General features: G+C 44.1%; 1 protein-coding gene across 3 annotated transcripts in view; it reads right to left on the bottom strand.

The window, feature by feature from the left end:
- gabrb3 (gamma-aminobutyric acid type A receptor subunit beta3) overlaps window positions 1-19151 on the bottom strand; it is a 76066-nt gene that overhangs the window by 9041 nt on the left and 47874 nt on the right. For all 3 annotated transcript variants that reach the window (XM_048252320.1, XM_048252321.1, XM_048252322.1), the window contains 4 exons: window positions 10986-11206; window positions 7171-7253; window positions 5379-5516; window positions 3165-3317 (listed from right to left, as the gene is read on the bottom strand). In XM_048252320.1, coding sequence (XP_048108277.1) covers window positions 3165-3317; window positions 5379-5516; window positions 7171-7253; window positions 10986-11206 — 595 coding nt within the window. The remainder of the gene's footprint in view (window positions 1-3164; window positions 3318-5378; window positions 5517-7170; window positions 7254-10985; window positions 11207-19151) is intronic.

Genomic DNA, 19151 nt, shown 5'->3' with positions numbered 1-19151 from the left:
TTTTACAAAGCATAAAAAATAAGGATGTCTGGTGCCTGAATGCTTCCTCTCTGATTTTATTTATTTATTTTTTACCTTGATTTGAAAGGTCTGCGTCCCCAGAATAGGCTAGGGACAGGCGTGGGTGTGTTTTTTGTCCGCTCGGGCTTACATAAAGGCCGACTTGTGCCTGTGCCTGTGCCTGTGTGTGCGTGTGTGTGTGTGTGTGTGTGTGTGTGTGTGGGTGCCGAGAGGACAGGGAGCGCAAGAGGGATCGATTCCAGCATGAGTCGGGCACAGCAGGGGAGGATCACAGCTCTTCAGCGGAGTCAAGAGCGCACAAGTTACCTAACCGGACACATAATGCCTTCCCTTTCTTTTCCCATCCTATCCCTTCCCTTCATGGAGCCCAGCCCTGCAGCCTCCTGTTATTTAGTGTGTGTGTGTGTGTGTGTGTGTGTGTGTGTGTGTGTGTGTGTGTGTGTGTGTTGTGGTAACACCTCAGTTTAAGTAGCCTCAGGTAGTGTGTACTTAAAAAACATGAATTCATCAATTAGGTCAGTGTACTTCATATGACAAGTCTTTGTTGTGTGTCCATCTACTGTTCAGAATACAGCAGAGATAATAATAGTATGTGCTTACTTGAGAAGTGCACTATATTATAGCCCCTAATTACTTATGTGAGTGAATTATTTATGTAAATACACTGAACCTATGTCAAAGGTTTTTTTTTGTTAAGGCTAAAATAGATGTGTGACCGTTTCTATGGTGTTAGCTGCCTTAATTATGCGAGCGCATAAATAATGAAAATTAGCGCAGATTCAGGAATCAAGAGTGTAAATACAGAAACTGAGGGAACTTTTATCACAACTGTAACAATTATGATTGAGAGGACAGAAATGACGTTCCCATCGGACAGCTCATCGGCTCTGTCTTCTGCTCGCTCTCGCTTTGAAACTTTCTACGCTCTCTGTGTATTTTTTCCAACCGGAAACACGTCATGTTATGTGCTAGCATAATTAAGGCAACTAAATAACACCATACATTTCTTTCTTCCTGGAACGGCACATCTCAAGCATATACTGTACTGGCCAGAGCCTTGGTTCCAGTGATTCTCAGTGATTTACTCTGTTGATGGCTCAATGCCTCGCAGAGGCCAAACAGGTCAGGACCCTAAAAATAAAAAAAAATATATAGGGCTGGGGTCTGTGATAGCTTCCTGAAGCATGTTTCCACATTAGGGCTGTTTCTGATAAGACAGATGAACTACTGCAGCCTGCGGGATAGACCACCACCACCACAGCCACAGTAGCAGCAGCAAGGGGGAAGTGCCCAGACACAAGGCCTTTAAACACAAGATTCATTGGTGCTGCTGCATGCCCTGGGATTGAAATGGAGTTTAAATGTAATTGTTTCGCAGCCGCATTGATCTACTGCGCTTTTCCCAAAAGGCCACGCTTTTCTGGGAATGGGGGAAAGCGAGGGCATAGAGAAGGGAGGAGAGGAGTGAACGGAGGAGAGGAGAAGAGAAGAAGAGAGAAAAGAGGGGGGAAGGAAATATAAAGCAGATGAGGAGAGCAGAGGAGAGGAGAAGAGAGGAGAGTAGAAGAGAAGAGAAGAGAGGAGGAGAGAAGAGAAAAGGAGAAGAGAGGAGGAGAGAAGAGAAAAGGAGGAGAGAAGAGAAGAGGAGAACAGGGGCCTTTTGGGCATCTTCCCAGCAGCGGGAGTGGCAGGTGCAGGTGAATCATGTCCCAGGAGGCTGCTCTCTGCCGCAAAGTGCTCTCATTCCTCTCCTTAACATGGCTAATGAGCAGAGGCCTCCCTTCAGCCAACACCAAGCCCCCTCTGAGAGCCAGGGGTGGGGAGCATCCATCACCAGAGCATGCTGCCACACACCTGGAGGTTCTTTACACACACACACACACACACACACAACTGCGTGCATGCACACACTCTGTGTATAGACGCGCACACACATGCAAATGCAAACGCCAACACACACATACACACACACACACACACACACACACACACACACACAAATGCAAATGGAAACACACAGATGCATGCAGGCACTACCCCCCCACACACACACTCACACACTCCAACACACACACACACACACACACAAACACAAACACACTCAAAAACCCACGGGAAGTTAACATTATACCATCTGTTTTCTGCCATCAACATTATGCAAAGGTATCCGATATCTGGCTGAGCAATGGCTATATGGGAGACATATGGAAGGGCAGTAAGGGAAAAAGTCTGGCATGTCAAGTGAGAGAGAGAGAGAGAGAGAGAGAGAGAGAGAGAGTGTTTGTGTGTGTGACTATGGCTTCCTATTCACTTTATATGGGAAGAGCCACAGTAGGCTCAGGGCAGACTTAACTGAGCTGTCGCTGCTGGAAGAGACTTTGGCTGGGAGCATGAATGAAATTACTGAGACACCTTTGAGGAGGAACAGGGACATGTGTACATCTTTATCAGGTGCACAGACAAACTCAGACAGAGCCCAATGTCACATGTGCTTTGGCTATCCATGATATGTCTATATAGCTGGGGGTTAGACAGCAATGAGGAGGAGATGGGACGAGTAGAAAGTAGACCTTCTTGTAACTACCAAGCCATGGCTTCAGGTTTGTATAGTAATGCCTTTTGCCTGGGATTGCCCCGGGGAGATCCATTACTTCTGAGACAGTTTCTGCTGAAGGTGCCCGGCTACTGTCACCATGTCCTCACCCTTGGGAACAGGAGATTCGGTCTCTGTCGGGTGCCTTAAGACTATGCTCAACAATGTTCATCGTATTCACTTGGGAAAAAGTACCCAATATTATTGCCTTTATGGAATCCAAAACATCCAAGTCCATTGGCAGATATTAGCCCGTTGAGAAGATTCCCCCTCCCCCAGAATTATACCATGCATGTCTAGAATTTACATTGACTGTCATTGTCACTGTCATTCACATTGAAAACACTCGAGTTAAAAATTGTATCATTAATTTGAACCTTCAATTAGCAACTTCTCATCACATACTTGTGATCACAATTACACTCCTCAAAGAGCTTGTCACTGCAAATAGAAGTAGGCCAGTGAGTCTGCTTCAGTGAGTTTTTCTAGTCTGACACCTGACACACAATGTGAGGGGGGTGGTGGTGTGGTGTGTCGGGGTGTGGGCTACCTAATGCCACGCGGGCAGCCGAGGCGTCATAGTTGATCCAGAAGGAGACCCAGGACAGAATGGTGATTAGGATGGAGGGCATGTACGTCTGCAGGATGAAGTAGCCAATGTTCCTCTTCAGCTTGAAGCTCAGAGACAGTCGTGGGTAGGCACCTGTAGAGCAGCGCGAAAGAGCAATGGACAGAGGGGAGAGAAGACAGAGGAAAAGAGAGAGAGACAGAGAGAGTGAATGAGAAAGAGAGTAAGAGAAAGAGAGGAAGTGAGAGAGGCTATTTATTTCAAGAGCTGTACTGCAATACTTTACATTTTGTTCCTGTTTCTATGGCAATTGCAGCGCGGATTGGTTTTATCGCCATGGCAACAGGCAAGCATGGTCAAAATTGCGAGCAATTTGCTGTTGCCTAGCCTTGAGCGCAGACGACCACAATGTAGGAGATTAAACGCCCTGTAAACACATTTTATGCTTGTTTGCGTTAAGACAGGTCATACGTTTGCACAATAAAAAAAAGAGTTATTTTGAACGCACCAGGCACAGGCCACACTCATATAAGATGAACACATACAGTATTTCACTAGGCATCAAATGTCAGGATCATCTACCTTTTCATAGTAATTCCATAAAGAACATAGCGATGTCCGTTAAGCACTTCCACATTTAAAGGGAGTGTTGAAAGCAGGAGAAATATGTGCTATATCTACAAATAGACGCTGTTGCTGAGGAACACCGTCAGGGTGTCAGTTATAAATGGACTGGGGAGCACAAAGGCATTCCAACAGGCACCTCACCTACACATACCTCCTTACACACACACACACACACACACACGCACACACACACACACACACACACACACACACACACACACAAACACACACACACACACAGTAGCTAACAGCTCACACAGGTAGGCCATATTTAAGAAGAAAACACCTCACGATAACCCTCCAAAATTCATCTCTTCTCTTCTCACACAGACAGAGCTGCAATTTGATTTGATTCTGTCTACAACACAACACAACACAGCACAGCACAGCACAGCACAGCACAGCACAGCACAGCACAGCACAGCACAACACACCACAACACAACACAACACAACACAACACAACACAACACAACACAACACAACACAACACAGACAATAAGCGCGCCATCTCCTCAGGCCTCAGCCTATGCACTGTGTGCTCAAACTCGTGTCGTGACCAGGAAAAAAGCAATCATTCTCCATGTCATTAATTCGGGAGTGGGAATAATCATTAATATGGAGCCTCACTGAGACGCTGGGCTTTGGAGGGGAATAACACATGCAGTGGGTCCTCATCCTTATGAATATATGATGCCCTGTATCAAGTGGCTCTATTTTTGCTCTCTGCTTATTTTGCCACCTCTCATTTTCTTCCAGGGCTGGAAGAAACAGAGGGGTAATTGTATCGCATTATTATTCCCCGGTTCTAGTATTGTTCGATGAGAGGCCGGCACATGATGGGAAGCCTGTAATTAGGTAGTCTTTGAAATGAGTAGAGGACCCGACGGGAGCCTAGGCAGGGGACAGACGGAGAACGCGGAACACGGAGTGGCCGCCAAAACCCCCGTGAAGATGAGAATGATGATATTTACTTACTTTTTTGTTTACTTGAATGTTATGTTTGTCTGTGGACTTAAAATTGGTAAAATATGTCTTGTCTTCACCGTGGGATAGTGAGAAACGTAATTTCGATCTCTTTGTATGTCTGGAACATGTGAAGAAATTGACAATAAAGCTGACTTTGACTTTGACTTTGACTTTGAGAAGCGTTGTGCATCTCGTTGCACTCTTCAGCCCAGGAGTGAAGGGGTGTGTTCAAGAGCCCTTAGCGCACAGTCAGATTTCATTTGTTTCTACCTGTCACACGTGAGCATGTGGAACTGAGGGAGGGGGGGCTAAGCAAGGCGGGAGCGAGAACGGGAGAGCAGACGGGCTAAGCTGGAGCTGGTCTTGGTTCTACAGCTGATCAGCTGAGCCTGGATCAGATCTGGTTCTGGTGTGTTCTGTTATATGCTGCCACCTGGGCAGTAGTTAATGTATTCAGAAGATAGAATCGCGGTAGTCGCTGTGGCGCAACTGGCTACAGCACCCATACAATACTTAGGGTTAGGTCCACGTGTATTGTCTATACACTGCTCGGTGTCATAACTCAAGAGTCTAGATGAGTGTTTGTACTGTGCATCTTTACCTGTGGAAAAGACAACATTCCTGGAGACCAGTTTGTAGTCCACTATGGAGAATTGCGGCAGTTCGATGCGTTGAACACCAGTCACAGCGCTTTCTCCTCCTTTCCAGTAAAATTCAATGTCATCTGTCGTGTAGCCATCTACAAGGAGACAGACATTTAAACAGAAACAAAACGGCACATTAGTATGCCTACAATGATCATATTTGTACATGGCTTGCAAGGAAAATGTCTGTGTCTGACATTATCAGTCATACACATAATATCTAAAGTGTCCCTTTTCAAATCTTAAATGGCCCAGCCCGTGGGTGTATACCACCACAATGCCTGACAACTTTAACCCCTGATCTCACTCATTCCAGTTCATAATTTCTAATGTTTTGAGAGAGTGAGGGTAAAATGAAATGTAGACACAGAGCATACAACCATAAAATCAATCAGCACATCACTTAAAATCACAACTTTTCCTTAAAAGTGAATGGCAGCCAATGTTTTAGGTTGCCATTGCTTCTAGCCACTGCAGGTCCTTAAGAGGCAGCTTTCGAAAATGTTCCAGATTAGGGCCACCTGGGGCAGGGGTGGTGGGGTGGGGGTGGGGGGTGGTATGGGTAAGAGGGGTGTCAGAGGACCACGCTGTTCAATTTCACAATTTCTGACGCTTTTGGGGAGACAGCACTGTTACAACCAGATGAGTAATACACTTCTCTTCTCTGACCCTGCAGGCAATAGGCATGAGTCACAGCGTGGCACAGTGTAATTGCCCAGTTACGTGAGTCTGACGCAACCATGCTTCTGGCCTAGTTGTGGACAGTACAGATAGTTTTGTTTGTGCGGACAGTGCACCTTATCAGTGACCTTCATCAGGCCAAAACCAAGATGACAGAGAGTGCCTTCAAAAACTTACCTCAGAGAAAGAGACAAAGAGAGAGAGGGGGGGCAGAAATCAACACACCTACACCTACGCCATCTGAAGTGACACGGGTGATTAAACGCCGATGTTTAACATCAGCGCTGCTGTCAGATGATACACCCGAGGCAAACCATCCGTGACTCTGACCCTGTCAACCCCCACCACCACCCAATCATCATGAAGAGAATCAGTTAAGGGCAATCGACAAACTCCCACTCTCAATCTTCATCACATCTCACTACCTCATCGCTTCAAAACAGATCTCTCCCTTACAACCTCCCTTCCACCACCATACACACACACAAACACACACACACACACACACACACACACACACACACACACACACTTCGCTGCCTGCGCTGTTGCTCCCAGTGGATAGACGCTCTCTTCTCTGGTTTGGTAATACCTCAGGGAGCAATTCCCCTGGATTCCCACCACGCCACTACTCGCTCTCTCTCTCTCTCTCTCTCTCTCTCTCTCTCTCTCTCTCTCCATCACTCATCTCTTGCCACCACTGGGAGGGTGGGAATGATTTTGCCAATACAAGCCAGCGGGCCCCTGGGGGACGTGGCCCCTGTGAGTGGTGTGGGACATATCGACTGATCTGCCAGAGACGGAAGGGAGCCATGTGGCTGAGGAGGGTCATATAGGGACTGACATGCTCTGTGTGCACTGTGGTGTCTGAGATATGGTGAGTGTGTGTGTCTGTGTAGGTATGTGTGAGCCCATGTTTTTAGGTGTGTGTGTGTGTGTGTGTGTGTGTGTGTGTGTGTGTGTGTGTGTGTGCGTGTGTGCGTGTGTGTGTGAATAAGTTAGTGAGTGGTGTGTGTGTGTGTGTGTGTGTGTGTGTGTGTGTGTGTGTTTGGGGTGAGGGTTGCTCACAGCTCTCAATCTCCAGAGTGCAGTTCTGCTCGTCCAGAGGGTACCTCCTCAGGTCCATCATACAGGCAGCTGTTGTGGTGATTCTGTAATGCAGACACACACACACACACGCACACACGCACAGACACACACACACACACACACACACACACACACACACACACACACACACACGCCAGGGGACTGGTTAGCAAGATGCATCCATATATATGCACAAGCATGCACAAAAACAGCATTGAGCAAACACACACACACACACACACACACAACACCTTGACTGCACGCCTCTCCTCTGATTTCTCAGTGTCTCTAGGGTGCCGGTTGACCCCGTCCTCTTTAGTTAAAGTGACAGCGTGAATGCAGAGGCCTTAAATCTTAAGACCGTCAAACAGATGGATTCACAGGAGTGGCCCATCACCCCCTCCCTGTGCTGTGTTTCAATGCTGGAATCAGGCACTGAGTGTCTGCCTTAAAGGACAACTCTGGTCTGAGAACAACCTAGGGTCTATTTTTGGATGATAACAAGTGTAAGCTTTCATTGGGAACCAAAACAACATTAATTAGAGAGGTTTTGTGTAAGACCAGAATACATATTTCAACGAATAGCATACAGCAATAGCCTGCGGGGCAAGTTTGCAAGGTCAAAGAAAATCGCTACACTAAGCCAGTGGTTCTAAAACTGGGGGTCGCCAAAAATATTGGAGGGGTCACAAAATGATTGCAGGTTTTTAGTCAAAGGCTGCCATTGACAAAATGCCTTTGGTGTTGACATAGCCTACCTATGAGCCTACCAATGCTTCCAATGCCCATCTCACAACATTTCGAAACCAAATTCTGCCGGTTAGAGAGAAAGGGGGCCGCGAGACTTGGCCCATGTTTTTTGGGGGGTCGCCAGACAAAAAGTTTTAAGAACCACTGCACTAAGCCACTGACAAGGTTCAAAATATCCTTACACCTCTGTGATCCTGTGGAGGGGGTTCCTGCAGACAAACCTGGCTCCCAGTGCAAAGCATTGACTAGCACAAGAGAGGATTGAGATTCTACACCACACCTTTGTCTGTGTGGGTCAGATGGTGGTGGCAAGTGCCCATATCTTTTGTAGGCTACTTTACAGAAACACATTAAAAGAAATATGACTTCCATGATTTTATAGATTATAATAAATTACAAATGGGAACTATTTTACACAAGGGAACCTTTAGTTATTGGGTGTAAAATGTTTGAATGGTGATTAGGACATTATTGTAACACGTCATTGTTTGGTTGCCTAGGTCAGACAAGCCTTCATGTGACTGAGGCCATGTCCTTGCTGACCCCATCTTACCTGCAGCAGCCATAGACCTCCAGAGGTTTGAGTGTTTTAGAGAGAGTAAAACATGTTGAGCAGCTCTTAACAAGGCTGCAGCTCAGCTTGTGCTTTTTCTCAACAAAACTGGAGACATTCTTACAAGCTCAACAGAAATACATAACCTACATCCACTGAAAGAGGGCATATTCATATGACACAGGTAGCCTATATTTGGATGAACAAAAGCAGCCATATTTGATTTTGCATGCAAGGTGGGTCTAGAGTGATGGTGGGAAAAAATGTGCATATGCTAATTAGACTAGCTGCAATAATAAAAATTAAAATTAAAATATGCCCCCCTGCCCCGAAAAAGCCTTTGAAGCAAATATAGAGCAAACAGTGCATGCATATGCAAAGGCAAAGCTTGGATGGCTGAACTTGAACAACAAATCCTAATTGAACAGAATACCTTTGCATTAAACCATTTCACCGCTGATTTTCAGGAATATTTCATTATCATTTTTGTTCCAACACAGTTGCTTACTTTGAAAAGAACCATTCATGGTGAAAGCCTGCTAAAAGGGGGAAACCAAGCACTGTGCTAGAAAAATGAGCATTATGTGAAGGCAGCCATTTAAAAAATACACGAGTGACAGAAAAACAATATAATTTCCCCCTCTGTAGCAGCAAGAGAGCAGAATAATATACTGTGGGGACTTTTTAGTCCAGGTGAAATGATAATAACAAAAACAATTAGAGGTGGTGGACCAGAATTTCAATACTAAGATTGATCTATCCGATATCTTGTGGAAAGTCCATATAAGTGTCATACTTGCACATGTTTTGATTGATGAAAAGTGTATGTTTAACCAATTTATGAACTGATTCAACAGGCAATGAAAACACTCAGGGAAATTTAAACTAATGGTCTGTAAGCCTATATGTGTAAACTATTTACTTGATGATATACAGTAAATTGGGAGTTTTGTTGGAGCTGAAACAAAACAGGGCACGTAGATCTACAAACCTTATTATGGTTCATACTCCCTCTCTAATATATATAGTACATCTTCTTTGAAAACACATTTGTAAATCTAACTGGGCAACCCTGTCCAAGGAGGCTTTCCACAGTGCACTGGTTTAGGAGACAAGCCAGCCTGTTCCATTTCAGGGCTAGATTAATGAGTGTGGCCTCGCACACATTACCATAAACGTGAGAGCACTCCTGCTTTAATGGCCTCAGCCCAGGCAAACAAATAAAAATCCTCAGCCTTTCCACTATCAATTGCCTCGATCCCTTGCATTACCTGATAGACTGATCTTTCCCTCCCTGCGTTATGAGACATAGATGCACAAACCGATGATGCCGTGGCGAAATGTCATGCGATAAATCATTCGGGTCAGTTCGGGTTCGATAAACCGAGTCACTGCAGAGTGCATTATGGCAAGCCTCGCTGATCACCTGCAGTACATCTACAGCGGTTCATAAGCATTCGTCTTCGAGTGATAGAATGGAAAATGCTCACTCTGTGTAGAGTCGAGAATGTGAATGGAAGAAAGAACATCAGGGCTTATTGACGAAAGAATTCAGATGGTGACCATAGATATGATGCAAATGGTTGCAAGGCCTATTTAGCCAAAAATGTAATTGTCTGTAAAAACTTGCAACATTAACTAGTAGATAGATCATGGACTATATTTGGTTTCTTTATCACATTTACAAGTAAACTAATTTGGAACATTAGCTTTATGTTATATATTTTATTACTGCTAATTGTACAGACCGTAATCACATTACTCTAGCATGGCTAGATGTTTAAAACAAAAATCTAACAGATAAAAATGCATAATATAATTGAAAGAAGCCATTATGGACAAGCAGTCTTCTCTTAATGAGAGTTGCTGAGATAAGACACACCCAGGCACCGGGATGCGATTTATCAGACGCCTCTCTGACTCTCTGCCTTTCTCCCGCTGTGTCACTTGAAGGCTGAGGAAGATGCAGCAAGGCCTGGTCTTATCTCACGAGAGAGAATAAGGGAGGAGAGAGAGAGAGAGAGAGAGAGAGAGAGAGAGAGAGAGAGAGAGAGGGCTATTGCTCTGGACAAAGCTGTGCTGTGAGCAACAAATCTGTTGTCAAGGTCCATGAGCACTTTTGAGAAAAATGCCCAGAGTCAAGTAATCACCATTCCTTGATATTTACTTGCATCCTATTTTATTGCATATTAAGTTTTACAAAGAATACTATATAATTATTTAATCTAATTTGTGGATATGTTATGTAGACTCATTTCATTGTTGGACGATTCTCAATAAAATGCTTACATCAACTTACAAAAAAAAAAAAGCACTAAAGTGATCCATGAGCCTTTAATCGACGAAGAATCAATTCTGGTAAGCAAGATGCAGGTCCATCATATACCTGGACATTCCCTTGAGGTGCATCAAACATGCTACTAATGCCCGATTGCTTGCACTGAAACATATATATATATGAAGGATTGGAAATGTATGAGTGGGTACCAACCTTAACCCGTAGAGGACTGTTCCGTCCGGGTGGAGGCGGATCATGCGGTTCTTCACCGTTACGCCGTGCACAAACGACTTCTTGTCGTTCAGGAAATAGGTGTCCGGCACCCATAACTGGTCAGCCACCCGGTTGTCCAGGGTGAGGTTGAGAGGAATCCCTGCATAAGCCAACCGTTTGTCTCTCCAGTACTGCTGGAAGTACATGGTCAATGTGTAGTCCTGAACAGCAAAGAAAAACACAGAGCAAAGACACAATAGAATTAGCATTGTGTGTAAAAAATATAGTAATTGAACTTATGGACTAATACCCAAAGAGAGCACTTAAAAAATACTGCATCTGTTAAGTACTTTAAGTCAAATGGGATAAGAGCTTCTTCTGTGAAATCAGTAAATATCAGTGGAGAAAACAAATAGACTAGGAGTAGAAATGAGTGACCTTCTTGCTTGAAAGGTATTTCATGGGATATGCAGGTGTCTGAGTTTTGTCAGTGACAGATGAACACAAAATCACCTCTGCCAAAAGAGAGTGGCGCGCTGTGCAAGCTAGTGACATTTCAAAATGCCTTTTCCCAATAAATATTTTAAAAAGCAGAGTGGTCTTTCTTTTTGACCGGAATATGAAATCTAATTTTGTGAAACAAAGCTGTGCTGTCGCAACAGCTACAAGTTCACAGGACGAAAGTGTATCAGTGTATCTCTCTCACTCTCTCTCTATCTCTCTCTCTCTTTCTCTCTCTCTCTCTATCTCTCTCTCTATCTCTCTCTCTCTCTCTCCTGCTCCTGCATGCACACCGTATATGAGTGGACTGCTTGGGTCAACACTAGAAATCCGCAGACTGCAGCTTCTGGAAATGGATCTTCTGTTGTCAGGGCGATATTTATAGAAACGTCAAGCAACTCAGATTCCAAACAAACTGCCCCCAGCTTCCATTTCTCAGGCCTGTCTCGTCCAGAATCACTTCCCTGCCATGCCGCGTGGCAGTGCGGTAGGCTACTAACTCCTCGCACTATAGATTTCCATTACTGCCGCCAGAGAGTGCAGCGCCAGGAAAGGTTCAGCCGAACACTTATCTACTCCCCCCAACCTCCCCACCACACAATACATTCCAAATCTGATTAAAACCTCATGTCAGCTAATCAGTGACATTGAACTAGCGACAAGAGATGCAAATTCAGTGTCAAGGCCTCCGTGTGCTGTGTTCTAATGGCTGGAAGCAGAAAAATATACACAAGATTCACAAGGTGCATTTTAGCTGAAGATACAAAAGGAAAGTGTGTACCTAGTGAGTAACTTAGTTTACAAACCTTCTAAGGCTCCCATAACTCTAATGAATCAACTAATCCCATCACAATTATAAATTAAATTCCTTGTGTCTAACGCTTTGGAGATGCCAAGATATTCCTTAATTAAGACATTATTAAATTAATTACTACATAAAGAGATTAATTGAGTATTTTGAGTTGCAGTATAGCCCAAAAACTACTCAGGTCAAATGCATTTCTATGTAGCTTGTAGAAGAGGACAGGCACTTCTGAGGTCCATTTTTCCAACAACCTGTCTGTCATCTCGCAGTGAGAGACCGACACAGCTGTCTGTGATGACAAAAGAATCATCACAAGACATCTGCAGCTACTCATGGCAACATTAAGGATGGGGGGTGATTGACAGTTGTGGCACAACCTTATTATCCGCCTCGTTCGGTGAAAAGATGGAAAAAACATAGTGGGGCTAATGAATGGACTGATTCAAAGCTCAACAAACTGAAATTGAAACTCCCTGTTTCAAGAAAATTCTCTGATCCTCTGGCGCTCTCAATGTGAGAGGCATGCGGCATGGTATCTAACCTCTAATGTGGCTGAGCCTCTCCCGTGTGAAGGCAGCTGGCAATTGAAACAGTGTTGTGACATCTCCACCTCATGATTAACGCGGGACGCCCAGTCGCGCGCAGAGACATGCCAGCGCAGCAGAACGCCGGGCCGAGCGAGACGTCTACGTCCATAAACTCCAGATAAGAAACACGGATTCCTGGAACGACTCCGCGCCACGGCAGAGGAATACCAACGAGCCCATCTTTCTTGGCGTTTAGCCGATGCCCCTCTAGCAAGGAGGGGTTGGTGGCTTCATCAGCGATGCGTCTGAACATTGGTAAAGCAGAGGTGCCGGTATGACGAAGACGGCAACGACGACTCTCCTTCCCCTGACAATCAGCCTCAATCAAGTCACAATCAGGCACTAATTATGCTAATATGCTGCTTTTTGAGGCCCCTTGAGGACAAGGTTTCCAGCACCAAGCTCTTTTAGACTTAGCTATGGTGCCAGAGTAAGAGGCCTCAAGCTGGGACTACATACACTACATATATTGGATTTGTGCCTCAATCGGAATGAAAACTTACCCTGGAAAATCAAGAGTTCTCCAGGCTAATGAAAACTCATATAAACACATTGATCGAAATACAACTGCCCTATAGGATTGGAATTTCAATGGGATCGAAAGTGCCTTTTGCAATCCGTTTACACTCAATCAGATCAAAATAATTTTAGCCCATGCTCAATACTCGTTGTGTAACATGAACAAACCTATATTTCGTGAAAACTGTTTCACTTACAACTAGGGCTGGGTGATAAAACGATAGCGATATGTATCGCAATAGACATGTAATCGATATCAATAAAAATGCGTTCGATAGAACATTCGATAATTAAAAGCAACACACCTCCCGCCTTACGTTGTCCATAAATAAATAGGCCAAATATATCTTGCATTGTAGCTAGTATGTGCAACTCTACCAGAGTAGACCAGAGGTTCCCTAACTGTGAGGCAAAACGTTTATTTCATGTTAGAACTATCTATGTTTTTTTTCAATGCTTATGTAATTGTTAACATTATAAAATCGAAATAAATCATAGAAGAGATGTATACTAAATCTTTGGGATAGTGGAAAGTATTATTGATCCCTATCCTGAGTGAGAATGTATTGTGCCAAACTTCATAACGTAATTTAGCAACAGTGGCGCCAGCCGAGCGAGCTGCAAGATACCAGTGAACGGTAACTTGGAGCTTGAGCTCCAAGCGGATTTGTACTGTACATGCAGCCTTACAACACTGTTTACAGCTCCTCGAGTCACGGTAAAATGTATTTTTTGGTACATAGCTAATTTAGATAAACGTATGGTGTGGGTGCTTGCGTTCCTTAGGAATCCGCCGCCTTGGTTTGTATAGAAATGAATATTAAGTGACAGATACACGTAAGAGGTTGGACATACGTGACGGTAATATGTGACTGTTTTCGCAGTGACATTGATGGAGTTTGGGAACCCATGGAGTAGACCAGCGGTTCCCAAACGTTTCCCCCCGCGTACCACCGCCTACATTCCGACTCACCTCGCGTACCCCACCATCCGACACATAAACACATAACACCCCCGCGTTGACAATATTTGTCCGTTTCCCGGTTTTAGGTGCGTGCATTTGGTCAGTTAAAAAGTTATGACAAAGTAGCCTGCATAGTAGCCTAACTACATCCACATACAATATCTTATAATAGGCCTACAACAACGCCTGACAAGGATGTATTCGTTTGGACAACATTAGGCTATACAGCCTAGAAAGGCTAAACTTAGGCTACCTTTAATTTGTTAAATGTAAAGCCTAGCTTAATGTTACCTTTCTTGCCCATCTGAAATAACTCCTAGCTTTGCTCCTTCCCTCCTTTCTGTTTTTGTTGTTTTCAAAAACCTGTTATATCCGCGAAACTTTCCCCCCACAGACCACGGACCATCCAACGCATTCAAAAGTAACGCATTCTATTAGCTATTCCAGGCGTCATGTTTAATAAGCTGCCCTTTTTTTGATGAACACATACAGAGTTTATAAATTATATCCTTTAATTTCATGTTTCCATATCATTATGACCTGATTCGAAATTATATATTTATTCATGAATTAATTACAAAAGATTTAAAATTTTCATTGAACTGAAACTGAACAGTCTAACCAGTAGACTTACTATGATAAATTAGCAAATTACTTTGTTTACAATATTTCCAGGCTTCAACCAGTGCTGCTCATTCAGACTTATGTGCACAATTATTTATTTGAGTGTTTAAAAGTGTTTAAATTGAACTTTTTTTCCCTTCTGGTCCTTATCTGAAATAGATCATAGATAAAAAATCAATCGATATCGACCGATATGAAATACTGATATCGTGATACAGTTTTCAGCCATATCACCCAGCCCTACTTACAACTTTCTCTACTGTTGTGATTATCTTTAACATCTCATCCACAGCCAAGCCAATTATGATACCATCTACTAAGATATTAACCAAAGTAGCAATATTTATCTGAAACAACACCAGTTTCTTGTGCTCATCTCTCTTCATTAAAGTTATAGTATCTATTGAGAATTTTCAGTTTTGTTACCTTTTCAAAAGTGTAATATCTCAGATGTCCCATTCTAATAATGATTACTCACATTTGACTGTGTAGTACTGTAAAAGTCCATTGGGAAACCCCCTTTGCCATGCTTCTGTTGGCTCACAGTTTTTTTCTATAACTGCAGTGTGTGTGTGTGTGTGTTGGTATGTGTGTGGTGTGCATGTGTGTGTGTCTGTGTGTGTGTGTGTGTACGGTATATGTGTGGTGTGCATGTGTGTGTGTGTGTGTGTGCACTTGTGCCTATGTGTGTGTGTGCCTGTGTGAGAACCATCACACTATGCCCTTACGTCGCTTAGCGGCACACACAAGCCTAGAGGGAAGCTTGTGCACGTGGTGCCGCCTCTAACACAAATAGACTACTAGCATAATATAGGGCTTCTTCAGGGTTCAACTAGTTAAAAAAATGTTTTAGATTTTTTAAGACCATTTTAAGACTATTATGAATGAAATATAAGACTGATTTCACGTCCATACTTGCAAAAATATGAAAGAAAATCAGAGTCCCAGAATTATTAGCAAATTCTCTCTGAACTTCTATACAAGCTACAAAGTTTTTATCAGTTATCGGTTTCACATTAATCTTATTACAATTTTATTACATTGTGATATACTGTATCTGTACTGTTAAGAGAAAGAACTACAATGTCAAATAATTTCAATCTATGGTGCTACTTACGCAGATTTAAGACTATTTAAGACTGTAATATTTTAATGTATTTAAGGCTTTTTAAGACCTGAAATTCATATTATTTAATTGTAGACTTTTTTAACAACTCTGCCTTTTAACAACTCTGTGGAAACCAGGATAATACAAGCCGGTTAAGAATTGTTTGAGAGTGCAGGCTGGTAGCCTAGAAATCTAGACGCACCCTAGCGGCAGCAAATGTAATTTGCAGCCAGGGTAGTCTTTGCCTGGCTAACGCCAAACCTCATCTCATTGAGATGGGGGTTGGGAACTACACATTAATTTTCTCTTATTTGAAATGTGGTTTACGAATGCCCAGAGCCGTTTATTGGGCGCTACAAATCTCTATCAAATGCGTCTGTACGTAGCGCATAACGGCTTCGGTGTGTCGTCATCGTCTTGCTGTCCCCCTTCTGTTCTGTGATTGGTTCCTTCGTTGAGGTGAAAACGAAGTCCATGGAATCCAGGCTGCCGATCAGCGTGAACAAGGCAGCATGGGAAAACCCAGGCTAGGGTAGTCTAGCAAATCTCCGTTGGCTTCCAAGCTGGAAAAATGAAACTTCTATCAGGTCAATCACATTGTGTATAGAGTCGGCGACAGTTCCGCGGGAATTTCCTGCAACTTAAAAACAAAGAAGATGGATGCTGCTGCTGGCGAACAGCGGTCTTTGAATCGCGACTCGAGATAAGCTTTTTTTAAATTGGCAAAAGTTTGATCAACAGGCCAACAAGCTCTGTGGGAAAATGCATGGGACTCATGAGTTGTAGCGCTATCCTATTGCCTGCAGAGGAAATTTGAAAGACAACCGTTTATCCCGCCCCTCGGATTGAGCAGTACCAATGGTAAGTTCCCAGACCCTACATCTTGATGTGGGTCTGGCTCGTCAGGCTAGCAGGCTGGCAGAGTAGCTGGAATCTGCCCTGAGTGGGTGAGCACTGCGGGGACACCTCTGCCGCCGGCGCGGCTCTGTGAACTGTTTTTAGTCTTTAAAACTCGGAAGGGAGCGCCACAACACGGGGAGATCTCTTCCGATGTGCTTCCCTTCCTCTCCGTACTTGCTCATTTCTTTCTTATTCTTCCCTCCCTCTCTGTTGCTCTCTTGCTTTCTCTCTCTCTCTCTCTCTCTCTCTCTCTGAGGCCTTTGTTTGAAATAATCCCCTACAAAGCACTGAAAGATACAAATCTCCCTCATTACATTATGTTCCGCGCCACCATAAGTGTATGGCCTAATTAAAGTACCCGGGTTGAGACAGGACTGCCCATTTGTCTGTTCCTCTCTTCCGTTTCAAATCCAATTTCTCCTGTGAGCTGCCTTGTTTCTCTACACCGCCGAAAGAGCGCACATATGTCAGCTGACCCCGTCTAACTTAGTTTTTGCCACTTCTGTTTAACCTTAAAGCTGACATGCGGATAATGCTTACAACGACTTAACCCCTCTGTACAATTCCCCTGTGGACCATTAAGGAAGACATTGAAGGAAGGACGAGCAATGCATTACAGTACATGCCAAAGCTTCCTGGTGTGTAAAGCACATATCTGCATTACCATTTTAATTTAATTCATGACGCATGTAAAACAAGCGGGCACTTTACATACTCTCTCGGAGCATGACAGAGACCGGCGCTGTTAAAGTGCATCAGCTGTTATCGGGAACATACAGTATAGGGCCAAGCTGCAGTGCTGACAAACGGGAGGGGCATTGTGGAGCCAGTCATTCATTATTCAGCCCCGTTGTCATTCCGCGGGAAGAGGGAGAAGATTAAGCCATCAGAGCCAAATGCACTTAATCGACTTTGAAACCACGTGGCCCTCTTCTTCTGCCGGATGATCATACATCTTAAATGTTGGTGATGTTTCCTCGGTAAGGCGGCACCCCGGCGAGGGTTCCATTTGCCAGGGAGACTTGTGATGACATCCGAATCCTGCGGGCCACGTTACGACCGACGCTAACTGCTGACATGACAGAGAAGCACTCGTCTGTGTGCTATTTGTTTAAATGTGCTTGTGGTGGTCGGCGCAGGCAGCATCCATGCATCAAATGCACAAACCTCAAAAGTATGTAATGCTGACCTAGTAAACTTTTGAGTCATGAATATGTCTGTTGCGCAGAAACCGGATGTGTTGACCTAAGCTGCATGTGTGTGGATGTTCTCTTTTGTGGATGAGTTTTGTGCTTTGACTAAACGAGCATGTTTCCTCATTGGCACTCTCCTGCTGCGAGGCCTCTTACTATAAACATGCACAAAGCAAACACGGGCACATTCAAGTCAGGCACTCACTGTGGAGAGATGGAGAGAGAGAGACAAAGATGGAGAGAGAGAGAGAGAAACAATGCCAGAAATACACATTTTGGCGGAGAGCCCATAATTTTGTCGGACTTCAGAGGCGGAGGGTTTTCTCTCTTTTCTCTCTCCCTCTCTCTCGCTCTCTCTCTATCTATCCCTTTCATTCTCTCTATTTCTCAAACCAACAATACAATTAAACTGGGAAACCAATAGCCTCCACATTCTATTTTCAGCTCTTATGATTAGGGGAATTCTGAGGCGGGGGAGAGCGAGTAGCACTATAAACAGATAGAGTAAAAGAGACAAAAAGTATGAGACAGAGAGAGAGAGAGAGAAGCAAGAGGGCTGGAGAAAGAGAGGGAGGATGAAAAAGGAAAAGAGAGAAAGTGGGTGAGGGAAGAGACAACTGGAGACATGGAGAGCATGATAGCAGAGGAGTTATGAGGGAGAAAGAGAAGGGGGGGGGGGTTGGCTGGAGGGGTTAGAGGTGTGGATGTTTGTTTGATCTCCTGCTCCGGTAGCAGAGGTCTGCCTCTTCCTCTGATGAGTCACTCTAGCTACCTCTGTGGCAGTGGAACTCCTCTGGACGGCCGAGCCAAACCCAGCCCTGCCGAGCCAGCGGTGCACTTAACACCCTTGTTAGCCTCTCTCTCTCTCACTCTCTCTCTCTCTCTCTCTTTTACTCTGTTTCTTTTACTCTCTCTGTTTGATCAGATGATCTGATGATGGTCTCGTTATCATCTCTCTCTCTCTT

The sequence above is a fragment of the Alosa alosa genome, chromosome 9 (assembly GCF_017589495.1).
Source record: "Alosa alosa isolate M-15738 ecotype Scorff River chromosome 9, AALO_Geno_1.1, whole genome shotgun sequence".
Taxonomy (NCBI): Eukaryota; Metazoa; Chordata; class Actinopteri; order Clupeiformes; family Clupeidae; genus Alosa; species Alosa alosa.
The sequence above is the reverse complement of the archived record's forward strand: the minus strand, read 5'-3'. Positions and strand labels throughout refer to the sequence as shown.